Source organism: Zerene cesonia, chromosome 15, assembly GCF_012273895.1.
Source record: "Zerene cesonia ecotype Mississippi chromosome 15, Zerene_cesonia_1.1, whole genome shotgun sequence".
NCBI classification, from domain to species: Eukaryota; Metazoa; Arthropoda; class Insecta; order Lepidoptera; family Pieridae; genus Zerene; species Zerene cesonia.
The window spans coordinates 3,772,425-3,785,421 of NC_052116.1; the positions used below are offsets into that span (position 1 = coordinate 3,772,425).

At 32.9% G+C, this 12,997-nt stretch overlaps 2 protein-coding genes across 2 annotated transcripts; one reads left to right on the plus strand and one right to left on the minus strand.

The window, feature by feature from the left end:
* The first annotated feature begins 462 nt into the window (after window positions 1–462).
* LOC119832461 (sialin-like) lies at window positions 463–6,298 on the plus strand. The gene is made up of 9 exons (XM_038356129.1): window positions 463–574; window positions 835–1,031; window positions 1,416–1,652; window positions 1,879–2,088; window positions 2,590–2,757; window positions 3,812–4,028; window positions 4,515–4,636; window positions 5,197–5,313; window positions 6,056–6,298. Exons 1-9 carry the CDS (start codon window positions 463–465, stop codon window positions 6,296–6,298), a joined length of 1,623 nt encoding a protein of 540 aa, XP_038212057.1.
* A 212-nt stretch (window positions 6,299–6,510) lies between these two features.
* Window positions 6,511–12,176, minus strand: LOC119832462 (GRIP and coiled-coil domain-containing protein 2). The gene is made up of 9 exons (XM_038356130.1): window positions 12,162–12,176; window positions 11,575–11,614; window positions 10,534–10,711; window positions 9,989–10,112; window positions 9,762–9,908; window positions 9,045–9,246; window positions 8,286–8,461; window positions 7,306–7,410; window positions 6,511–6,866 (listed from the first exon to the last, which is right to left on the minus strand). The coding sequence occupies exons 1-9, from the start codon at window positions 12,174–12,176 to the stop codon at window positions 6,711–6,713; spliced, it is 1,143 nt and encodes a 380-aa protein (XP_038212058.1). The 3' UTR covers window positions 6,511–6,710.
* Between the last annotated feature and the right edge of the window lie 821 nt (window positions 12,177–12,997).

A 12,997-nucleotide genomic window follows, 5' to 3' on the forward strand; every position in this document is an offset into this window, starting at 1 on the left:
AAATTCTGTTGAATAAAACTTAAAATATATGTAAACTAATGCATCGCTGAGTATATATATAGAAAGAAAATAAATCAGGCAGTGCACGACAAAATTGCATCGGGTATTGTGCAGATTTGTTTTTATTTTTTATTTTTTATTTCCGGACATTCATTTTATATTTAATTAGATAAATTATAAGCTGGAATGAGTATAACTACAAGTTAGTTATACGGTATGATTTAATGATATCTTTGATTTCATCATTTCATAATAGATAAATTCATCCAACCTCCTAATACCTGAACAATGACAAAACAAAGTTTTGCGTAATACTATGTTCCATATTTAGTTTTGTGCAAATAAATTGATAATAAATGATAAAGAAAATGAAAACTTTTGTACAAAGATCGTTCTGAACACGCATTGTAGCGTTGGTGTTATAATTAATTGATATTATGTATTTTCCATCTCTTTTTTAAAATGGCGGAAAATAGCAAAGATTTAAAGGATACTCCTAATGAAACGCTATTAAACATTAAAGTACTTCCAGAACCAAAGAAAGATAGTGCAATTGTCAAATGTTTGAGGAAAAGTGAGTACTATTTATTTTCTTATACGTATATTAAATTGTTTTTATACACGTAACCGTAGGTGGTAAGTGTACCATACAGAGATTGGGTATTAAAAAAAGTATACTCAAAGCTTGTATTCGTCCCCTATTGCTTTAGTTTCCAGATAAATTAGAAAAACCAAGAACATTTCTAATACCAACAAGATGCTATTTGAAAAACATCCAACATACACTCAAGTAAACGATTGTAATCAACAAACTACAGAAAATGTATTTTCCAGACTGTTGCATTCCGCAGAGATGGGTTTTTGGAATATTGGCGCATATAGGTCTATGCAGTGCATACACAATGCGAGTAAGCCTTAACTTAGCGATCACTCAAATGGTGAATCGAACTAACTTTCAGAATAATCATTACAATCCGGATGCTTGCCCTAGCGATTCGATATTGAATGTGACAAAGATCATAAGGAAACCAGTAAGTTTTATTAATTGTTACAAGAATTGGTCACAACTAAGATATTAACCACGGGCTGCGGAATGTCAAAATCGATTTGTTATAATTTACGTATCTACATTTCGGATTTCAGACAATAGTAAATATCTCCTTTAGTGGAATATTAATAACTGTTAACTAATTTTTGCATTGATTTGTTCTATTTCAGTAATTCCTTGTAAATTATCACAGCACATTATTTATTTATGAAATGTTAGATGTGGTTGTTTTGTTTGTTTAAATATTCGTATACTAATATCAATTTGAGCAAATGTTAGTTATTATAATTTATTTCCATACATATTTTACGACTATACATAATTTCAAAAACAATCCTCGTTTATTGTATGTAAAAAATTCTTGCAGTATGCCAATTTTGACTGGGATGAGGAAACTCAAGGATTTCTTTTAAGCGGATTCTACTATGGTTATATTTTAACTCAGTTTCTTGGTGGTTATCTGGCTGAGAAGTTTGATGGAAAATGGACCCTGGGCATTGGGTTACTAAGCACAGCGATCCTAACATTTCTTACACCTATAGTCATAAGAACTGGCGGGCCAACATGGCTCTTTATTTTGAGAGTTTTACAAGGAATTGCAGGGGTATATTTTTTATTTCAGACTAATTAAATTCATCAGTGTTGTGAAATTACTGAATTCTTTAAAGAAATAGGCATATACTCGAGTATAAAAATCACAGTCTTACCGATCGATTTATTTCTGATAATATAGGAAAAATAAAAAAGAATTGAGTACAATATCTCATAGAATTTGGATAAATGTTGTACGATTCGGGATTTAGTTTCACTTATTGTAATATATATTTAAGGGTCCAACGATTCCTGGTATTATGATAATGATGTCACGTTGGACACCTCCTCATGAAAGGTCTTTACAAGGTGCTTTGATATTTGGGGGACCACAAACTGGAAATATATTTGGCGCCTTCATGTCTGGCATCTTGCTAGCTGATGGAAGGGATTGGGCCAATGTATTTTATTTCTTTGGCGCTTTTGGTATTTTTTGGTTTATTTTGTGGGTAAGTCATTTATACTTTGAAACAATTTTAAATAAAAAAATAATGATTAAATTAAAAACTAAGTCGTTTGATAATGAATGTATACTTTATTTTTGTTGGATGCGATTCGAGTAAAGGAAAATATACAAGTGTTTTTTTAATTAGTAGAATTTTCTCATACGTATAATTGTTATAATGGCAAAGGAGCCACCACCGCCCATGAACGTTTACAAAGACGTATTTAAATATTGTGAGAATAAAGGAACGGACTGGGAGGGGTAACAAAAGGGATACGGGCCTCCAGCTCCTCCACCCACTGAACGAACACAGTAACAATCGCATGCTACTATTTCACGCCGATCTTCTGTCTGGCCCAATTCGTTCTCAAGCGAGCTCAACACCCACACAGGACAATGCTTATATATATTTCAACAAAATTGTGAAAAGTTTTCTTTAACATTTTCGCCAACATTTAAACTTTTCCATTGGAATCTTAACACAAATACTAAATTATGTTTTTAGACGCTTCTTTGTTACAACGAAGCGAATCAACATCCATTTATCTCTCACGAAGAGTTGGAACATTTGAATAAAGTTATACCGCGAGCTGATGAGACGTCTCGGAAGGACCCAGTTCCTTGGAAGGCCATATTAAGATCACCAGCTGCTTGGGCTCTGTTATTTGCTGGGGTGAGTTTGTAAAAATTATTCGCAACTAGCTGCAGCCCATGGCTTCACTCACTTTCATGGGTGAAAAAGGGCTTATGTATTTACCATGACTATATTCTATTTCTTTTCCAAATTTTGAGAGAAGGGTAAAGTACCCTTTATCAAATTTTCAGATCCGACCAGCCGTTTTTGCGTTACGTTTAGTCCCCACTAATATTATAAATTCGAAAGAGGGATTTTACATCTCTTTGTCTTTCTTTCACTTCACCAGTAGGCGATTCTATTCTGTTTTTTTTTTGTATTTGGAGATAGTACAAAGATTACAGAGCGACATAGGTTATTTATTATCGCTGTGAAACATCGCATTCCCGCGGGAATTTCTTTGATTACGCGGGCGAAAAGCTAGTATCGATATAATATTAATAGGATAGGATAGGGAAGGATACGTTTAATATGTAAAGTACCCTATTGCTTTGTTATATAAACTCATTATGCATTGATAAAAGTTTTCGTTTTAATAGAAATTACCTGACCCACGCTACTTCGTCTGCTCTTAAAAGAATACTAGCTGTGACCCGCGGTTGAAACCGCGTAAGCGTGCTGCGTAACCGTATCCCGTAGGAATATCGGTATAAAAAGTGCCTATGTGTTATTTCAGTTGTCCAGCTATCTACGAAGCAAAATAGTATTATTATTCACCAATAGATGTCACGAAAAAAAACACGAATAAAACATGAATATGACATTTTCTAAAAAAAAAATCCTAGCTAGATCGATTTATCGCCCCCGAAACCCCCAATATACTAAATTTCATGAAAATCGTTGGAGCCGATTCCGAGATTCCAATTATATATATATATATATATATATATATATATATATATATATATATATATATATATATATATATATACAAGAATTGCTCGTTTAAAGGTATAAGATTGTTATGTACTCCATACCTCTTCGATGAAATTAATGTCATAACGTAATATAGCCATAAACTTTTCTCAATATAAGTATTGATACTGAAACTAGGTTGGAATTATTTGACAATGATTATCTGATTTATATATAGATTGGTCACGACTGGGGTTTTTATACAATGGTATCAGATCTGCCCAAGTATATGCATGATGTTCTCAAATTTAATATTGCTACCACCGGTGCTCTCACTTGCCTGCCTTACGTAGCGAAGTGGTTTTTTTCTTTCCTGTTTGGTATCACTTGCGATTATGGTATTAAAAGGAAGTGGTACAGTGTGCGGATCGGAAGAATTATATACACTACAATTGGTAAGATATTTCTAATTAATCTTCTATATTAAATGTTAATGGTATCTAGTACAACAAAATAATTATGCGTATCACTACAAATAGCTTGCTCTTGCGATATTTTTAACGTGAAATTATTAATCGTAATCTAATCAACTACGAACTTTTTACAAATACTCTGTTCAATAGACATTCATGATTCACAATATTGTAGCTGAAATATTTGGATATTGCTATAGTTATTGTTATTGCCTTATACTTAAACCTTATTTATAAAATTCTCGTGTCACAATGTTAGTTATTTTAATCCTCTGAAACGGGGGGATAGATTCAAATGAAATTTTGATCGCATATCGGGTAGGTCTGAGTATTAGAAAACATCTATATTTTTTAACCCTAAATGATAAGAATATGTCAGAATAGCGTTTACCAGGTCAGCTAGTATATTATAAAATTTCACGTGTGTAGTACCAACGTAAGGTTTAACAATTTTATGAAACATTTCAGGAACAGCTTTGCCAGCAACATGCATTATTTTAGCATCGTATTCGGGCTGCAACCGTACGGCTGCAATAACGTGTTTTATCTTAGCTATGGGATTAATGGGCGCTTACGTCAGTGGAATGAAGGTATATTTTATGTTTTTGGTACTAAATAAAATAAACCATTTTATTGTGGGAGTCCGAAAAGGCTGGACCGATTCTCATAAAATTGTGTGCTTATCGGGTAAGTCTGAGAATCGGCCAACGTCTATTTTTCATACCCCTAAATGATAAGAGTAAGGCACAATAGCGGTTGCTGGGTAAGCTAGTATGTGTATAAAGACTTTACTACAATATGGCCAATAATAATTATTTCGTAATAACACAAATCTGTAATATTATTAAATATTAGCTGTTCCCCGCGGTTTCACCCGCGTAAGTCCGTATCCCGTAGGAATGTCGGGATAAAAAGTTGCCTATATGTTATTCCAGTTGTCCAGCTGTCTACGTACCAAATATCATTGCAATCGGTTCAGAAGTTTTTGCGAGAAAGAGCAACAAACACACACACATAACACCTTAGAAATTTTGGCATTTATAATATTAGTTTAGTAGGATATCAAATTATTAACAATCCAACGAGAAAGTTAATAATAAAATTTGTTTGATAGAAATGCATATAATATAACAATCTCATATATATCCAGGTTAACACGTTAGATGTGGCCCCAAACTATGCGGGTTCGGTTACCGCTTTTATCAACACCTTCACCACTCTTTGCGGTATCATCTCACCCTACTTGATCGGATTACTTACCCCCGATGTAAGTATTATTATTATATATACCTATTAGTATTAGTATATACCTATTTATTAAATTTTAAACATGTTTTCACTGCTATCTGTACCTTTACGAAACATAATATGATGAAATATATGAGAGATATATATATAGCTGAATATTGAAGATAAGATAGTGGAGAGAAATTTAGGGTCGCATTAATTTTCGAAAAAAAAAATACAAAAATTACCATTGATATACCAGTGGAGGTGCAGTGGTCCCTCGGTCTTCAATCGAAAAGTTGAAGGGTCAAAAAACCAGGCAAACAATGCCATTGAGCGTGCTAGATATAAATTGATTTTAATGTATATGCACCTTAATAATATAACCACTGTTCAAAATGGTGAAGGAAAACATGATTGCGAGGAAACTGGCATGTCCAAGAATGAAACATAGGCATCTGCCAATCCGCACTGGGCCAACGTGCTGTATTAAGCCTGAACCCTCATAAAAAGTGAAGTCCCGTGTCCCCTACTGGGGTATGGGGCAGATGATGTTCATCTGTTTCACTGATCGATTTTCTTTACGGACAAGTAGGTGATCAGCCTTCTGTGTCCTGCCAGACCGAGACATCTTTTTTTTGTGCGTCCCCACCGGGATTTGAACCCAGGACCTCTCGGTTCTACGCTCACGCGTTACCACTGTGCCAAGGAGGCGGTCCAGAACCCTCATAGATAAATGAAATGTTATAGTTATTATATAATATATTATAATTCATTTTCAGTCAACACTAGTTCAATGGCGCAGAGCGTTTTGGATATGCTTTCTCATAATGATGATAAGCAATATCGTTTATGCTTTGTTAGCGAAAGGAAAACAGCAGTGGTGGGATGATGTAAGAAAACTGGGTTATCCATCTGACTGGAAACACGGCCCAATTATCAAGGAAGTTGTAGATAAAACAGAATCGGATAAACTCTGTGAAACGGAGGTGAATCGTGAACCAAATACTATTGAAAAACAGTAAAAATAACAATGATTTTTATTTGTATTGTGTAATTTCCAGTCACAATTGTATTGTTCTAAAAATATATATTATTTAACACATATGCCATCAGTATTCAAGAAATGAGTTGAGCTATAAGCACTATCTTACGTCCAAACGAGCGTTGGGGATTTAATGTTTCGTAACCAAAAAAATTAGAAGAAGAAATTCTCACTAGAAATATGTATGACAGCGATCAAATATTTATGCGGCTACATCAGGCAGAAATACAGTTTATTAGGCCGTCTGTCATCCATAATATCTATAATCTTACACACAACTGTCGGGCTCAGCAATTTTCGTATGTGTAATGTTCAATATTGGATGCTAGAATTTCGTTGTTGGATCTGAAATTGACTTAACTTTGCTTTTTCGTTAATATGTGGGCCTTTTACTATTTAATTGGTGAGGTCGATGGAGTCTCCCTGTTATCAGTGTGTTCACTGGCCGTGTGATGAATCAGCATACGTTTTCGCGCTGCTCTGACTTGCTTTGTGATTTCTTTTACTTGATCCTGCAGCTTGTCTTTTCTTTCTCTAAGTTGGTCGACCTGATAAAAATAAGGGCAATAAATGTACATTACTGATTTGTTTTGCGACACAATAATCACAAAGTTTCATTCTGATTCTGTCCTCGATAATTTATTATTTCTGATAAGGCAATAAAAGCAAATATGAATTATTTAAATTGATATTATTTCGAGTTACCAGGTTTGTCTTTTATAAAAAATAAATAATTTACTTCATTCCATGAACTGTAAATAAGAAAAAATTACATTTGATGATATCAAATTCTATACTACTATAATATCAAATTATATACCTCCTCTCCTATTTTAGGATGCATATTTATTCCGTTTTATTATAATCCTGATTCTTTTTATTACCATTTTTTCCCATCAATAAATTTGATACAAACAATTTGTCAATAAACGACATGGTTGATTTAAATACGCCATAAAATTGATATCGTGTGTATCGTGGATTTACCTCATCAGTAGCATTTTGGTAGTCACGCAAGAGGTCTTTTCTCGTTAGCAAACCAGCTTTCATTCGCTCCCCTTGCAGCGACCAGCGCAGTTTGTCGCGGCGACTCTAAATTCATAGAAAATGTATACATTTCGTACTACGTCTTGTGAATAATTAAGTCATATGTGGGTACGTTATTGTTTGTTTTTTATATAATGAATTTTTAAAGACAGAAACGGCAAAAATAATTGCTGTTTCCATTGATCGTTTTTCAAATAATTTTATATCGCTTTTATAACGCTGACAATAAATGATTTATTGTAAAATTATTGTATTGAAAATCACACTAATATAATAAATGTGAAAGTTTTCTTATTTGGATGTTTATCCGTCAACCACACTGAAACTACTGACCAGAATATGATAAAATTTGGATGATGGGATACTTTTTATCCCGATTAGATTCTTTCTCAGGATAAAACAGCAATCTTGATATCCGGGAGGAGCCGGAACGAGCGTCTAGTATATAATAAAGCACAATAATGCTAAACTAAGCTTTAAAAATGTTTAATTCATGAAAACTTTCAAAAGTATATATGAGTTATCATTTTTTAAACTGCGACTGATTCGGTTTGTCGCTTCTATAGAAAAAATCGGCTAGAAACCCGATATTATTTATTGACTGCCAATAACCGTCCTATTTTTGATTTAGAGCCAAACATTCCACGCCTTATTAACATGCCTTAATTCTTTCATTCAATTAATTCATAAAGGTATTTGGTTATTGTGTAATAAGCTTTTTTAACCAACGTAGATTTTAAAAACGATTTAACTTTATTACCAATAAACTCATTAACACAACAAATATTATAAACACTAATAAATATCTTAATCCATAAATTATTTATTTTTCTTTCTTATTACTTAGCTATTCTTTTCTACCTCCATCTTAAGTTAATATAAACTCGTAAATATAATATTCATCACGATAGAAGTCCGACCTTCACTTGTCCCAAATCCTCTCGAGCTCTCAAAAACTCAATTTCAGCATCACCGAGGTCACACTCGGCGAAATCAATCACTTCGTCGGTGTGGTGCATCTTCTCCCTGATGTGAGCTAGCATTTGATTATGCTCAGTGCATTTCGCACGATTCTTAATCAATTCATCCTCCCTTTCTGGAAAATATATGTGAGACGTCATGGGAAGAGGATATTTTTATTCACACAATTATGAACAAACGTTTAGATATTTATTATACTTCATTGCTCTGGAAAAATTACAAATTGAGACTTATCCTAGATGACGTATTACAAATGGCAGTCTTATCGCTAAATAGAGATTTCTTCCAGACAACCGGTTGCACTGAGAGAAGTTAAAATAGAGGATAGGAGTAGGGAAGAGCATAAGAGTGTATATATTTAAGAGTATATATTTAACCAACGTTTCCAAGTGTTTTATTTTTGGTTTTGTTCTCTCTTTATTGACGTGATTCTATGTATGATTTTGTGTAAGATAGGAAATTGCTATCTTTTGTTCCTTTGCTCATTTTAAAGTCTGGAGTGATACCACACTTCCTATGAACGTCGGTAAGATTTCTTTTTTGAAAATAACTATTTTCATTACCTTCTAGAGTAGTTAAAAATATGAAAATAGGATTATAGTAACTAAATTTTGATAAAAAATAATTACCTCTTTAATTAAAACCTTCCTCTTATAGAACGAGCTCAAAGTTATCAAACGTGATTGATCTTAAATTACCTTCAATTTTAGTCATAAAATTCTGATGGTCAATGTGCAGTTGTTCATACTGTGCCACATACAGCCCTGGACCGAGGGTCTCCAGCTTTCGAACGTAACTCTCCAGCTCGGCGACGGCATTTCTACATCGGATGTAACGCAAGCAGAGAGCGGAAGCCTGCTCGCTTTTGCGTCTTTGCAATGTCAAAAACCTCTCGACCGTCTAAAAAAATAGCTCTTCTTATACAATTTGTTGTACGACGTGGAATTTGTATTGCACATTTACTCGGATTCTATAGATCCATTTATATATTGTTAACTAGACGCTCGCCCCGGCTCCGCCCGGATATCAAGATTCCTGTTTTATCCCAAGGTAACATTAAATCGAGATAAAAAGTATCCTACGACCCAAGTCAGCTCATACCAAAATCATCAAAATCCGTTGAGCGGTTTCAGCGTGATTAACGGACAAACATCCAAACAAACAATCTTTCACATTTGTAATATAAGTGTGATAACGAATGACGTTTACAATCTATGTGGCCTTATTAATTTGACTTCCGAAAGAAGTGGATAAAATGGCTACGGAACGTTAAATCATTATTTGTTTTAATCCGTATCTCAATTTTGCTCAAGCATTTAACTGTAAACTTTATTTCTGCATATGTTAGGAAATTTCCATCACACTTATGGTGTGGATAAAATTTTTTAAAGATTACCTAGAACAAAAGGCCTTACCTTCTCAGCGATTGGTTTACCCTTCTTTGAATAGATAAGACCTGTGCCTGTGGTTTTCTCCAAATGCTGCAGAGTATTAAAACTCTTTTCAGCATGTTCTAATTTATCGCCGTATTGCACCTGCACAGCTTGTAATTTTGATTTTATCTGAAATTTTATTTATTAATAAGATTTATTTAAAACACAATTAAACAAAGGAAATTGTGCATATTCTTCGTTTTCCTTACATCAAGCATTTCTCTTTCTTCCTTTTCTTTCAACTCTTCGTAACTAAAAAGAGTTTGCTGGTACTTCTCTTCCAAGTCTGCCGCTCCTTCTAAAGGTTTTAAAACGTGGTCCAGCTTTCGTTTTCTATGAACACAAATTGAAAAAATACATGTTATTTGTTTAGTGTAATATACAAACAATTAAAAAAAAAGGCAATTAAATTAATTTTCTCGGTTATGTTATAAAATAGAAATCAACGTCACAAGACATCATTGCATTTTTTTTTTCGAAGACAATAACATTAAATGAGTTCATTTTCTCACAATTTGAATTTACAGTATAAAAAATAATTACTTCATTTTAATACAACAATAAATAAAAAAAGTGTGAGACGGGTATCTTAACCAGGTACTTACCTGAATAACCTGTCTTTTAGGTCGCTAGGCCCCCACTTATCACCACCGACCACAATGCATACATTTTTCCTTTCTTTTTCAGGGAAAAAAAGACAAATAGAAAGGAATAGTGATAATAGTAAAAGTAGATAAATATCAATAAAACTTACTTATAATATTCGGCAAGTCTTCTATGAAGTAAGTTGTTCTTGAGCTGTAACTGGTAGCGATCAAACGACAGATCTCTGTAGGCTTGTAAATATTCATCTCTGTTTATTGCGATGGGGGCCGTTTTTAATATTCCACGGCCTATTTGCTCGCAGGAGCTGTCAGCCGCTTCAAGGCTGTCTAATTAATTGGAAAAGCAATACAAAGTGTATTGTTAATACGAAATGAGATAGAGTTCGTCGTCTTTATTACTACTTTCATATTATTGTCTTATAAATCGCGTTTAAAATACGTTTAAAAGTCTTTAATTTCTAAATGAATAATACTAGCGTAAAATCAAACACACGAAAATACTTCTTTACCTGTAATTTACTTATATTAATATTTGTTTGCTCTTTGTGTTTTTTTTTTTTATATATTGGAACACTATTTTTTATTGTTCGTAATTGTTGTGCGTAATATTATTATTTTATGTTGTCTTAAATGCATAAACTACCAAAGGGTTTCAAAAGGTTCGATTGAAATGAATTTATAAGCTGCCAAATGCCATACAAACATCGTTAAGAAGGTTATAATGCGTTATTAGATAAGAAACATTTAAAAAATACGTTTAAGTGAAATTCCATTGTTTGTCTGGTACGATTAATAACAAGCAAATAATAATTAACCGCAAATAAACAGCGCTTACAATGATGTTGAATGAACAATGTCAATAAAACTTAAATCTGATTATGTAGCGGTTTGTAGATGTTTCATAAATCCAATACAATTTCATTGCAATAATTACCGTGCCGCATTTTACTGTGAATGGTGATCATACACAGATAAGATAATACTATAGTCGCAATGTGCCACAATTTGTGGTACCTACGTTATGGTTACATCGATTGAAAATTAGGAATTGTAGATAAATCAACTTCTGAGGTGGGTTGTATAGAACATCGTATCAAACTTTCATATCAACCCAAGCCATGCAAAACTTTTAGAGTTTTTGGAAGCGTGGACTAACAAACAATATTTTTATACATGTAAAGAAAACTCACCACTTTCATCAGATTCAGCATCTTTTGTAGAATGTTTGGTCTAAATAAAAGATAAAAAATATTATGATAATTGTATACTCTTTTCTAAACTAATCTTTATAAATTATCAGTCAATAATTGAGTAGTCAAATTTATATTATATAGTGTACAAAGGCCTCTCTTGTGATACAAAGTACATATATACCATAAAGTCTATTCTAACAGACGGAATGGACAAAAACATTATACGAGTAATTAAATGTGTGTTACATTTGCAATTTAATATTGTTTATATGTAGTTTAGTTAGCTTTGGATAGAAAAAACAATTAGGTTGGCCAGTATCAGTATGGATCAATACAAGAAGACATCATCTTTACGTTAAACTGCGGCTAAACGAGACAAAAACCATTCCACATATTGTTACAAAGATAATATATATAGTATTACCACCCACACGCGAAATATCTTTACCATCCCAATGAATCTATAACAAGATGCCTAATAGCGATATTCGCAAAGCAAACATGTTTGCGCCATAGACCATAGTCGCATGTCACGTAAATAACATTAATTAGATTGAAAGGGACAAAAACGGAACAAGGAATACCTTCGTCTCGGCCATATCGCGTGATCCGGTTAAATTACAGTGCTTTTATTGATCCGAGTTTAAGGTTTCATCAAAAATTATTTTAATCCATTACAATAACAGCGCACAACATGCAAAGACTAGTGAGCGTTGCTATGGTTACGCGTAAACAAATGTATTGAACGATGCATTTGAACGTTTTTTTAGACCGAGAGTCGAAGGAATTGTTTATAATCGTTTTAGAAATTTATTCGAAGATTCTATTCATCAAGTATTTGATGTTTTATGCACATTTTGATACATTCTGGGTTTTCTGTACAATCTCTATCATTTTGTTAAATTTGTAAATTTTTTAACAATTAGAAGAACATGAAAATCATTTAAATTTTATGCGCCAAAATATCAACATTAGTGGCATTCGAAAGCAGCAAAGACTGAAAATGATAAACTATTATTATAACATTTCGCAATAAACATTGACAGTGACCCACTGTTTCTATGATTTATTACTTTTTGTATCTGAATTTTCGTAGGGATCAGTAGAAATCAGCTGCCACAGGTAAAAACAATTTCCGTTATTGAAGTATACATCAAAACTACTTAAATTAAAGTATTTATATCATTTTCACGTGAGATTTAATAAAAAGAACTCATTTATTCGATCAACAGGAAAATCTTACAACTTTTAATTATAACATAGGGAATAGGGACTTCTTGTTTTTATGCACTAAGCAAATTGACCTACAAATATGACTATTTACTATGTGATGGGGTTGTATTGAATTACAGCCAAACTTGTATTACTTTCAAAAATTGCCACAAATGCTCTTGCGATTTTTAAAAATTCGTTTGAAAAT

Coding starts and splice junctions, on each gene's coding strand:
- LOC119832461 (XM_038356129.1), top strand. CDS start 463: ATGGCGGAAAATAGCAAAGATTTAAAGGATACTCCTAATGAAACGCTA. Junction 4,029..4,514: donor AATTATATACACTACAATTG/GTAAGATATTTC, acceptor GAAACATTTCAG/GAACAGCTTTGCCAGCAACA. Junction 5,314..6,055: donor TCGGATTACTTACCCCCGAT/GTAAGTATTATT, acceptor ATTCATTTTCAG/TCAACACTAGTTCAATGGCG.
- LOC119832462 (XM_038356130.1), bottom strand. Junction 10,712..11,574: donor TGCTGAATCTGATGAAAGTG/GTGAGTTTTCTT, acceptor CCAATTAATTAG/ACAGCCTTGAAGCGGCTGAC. Junction 10,113..10,533: donor AGACTTGCCGAATATTATAA/GTAAGTTTTATT, acceptor TTGTGTTCATAG/AAAACGAAAGCTGGACCACG.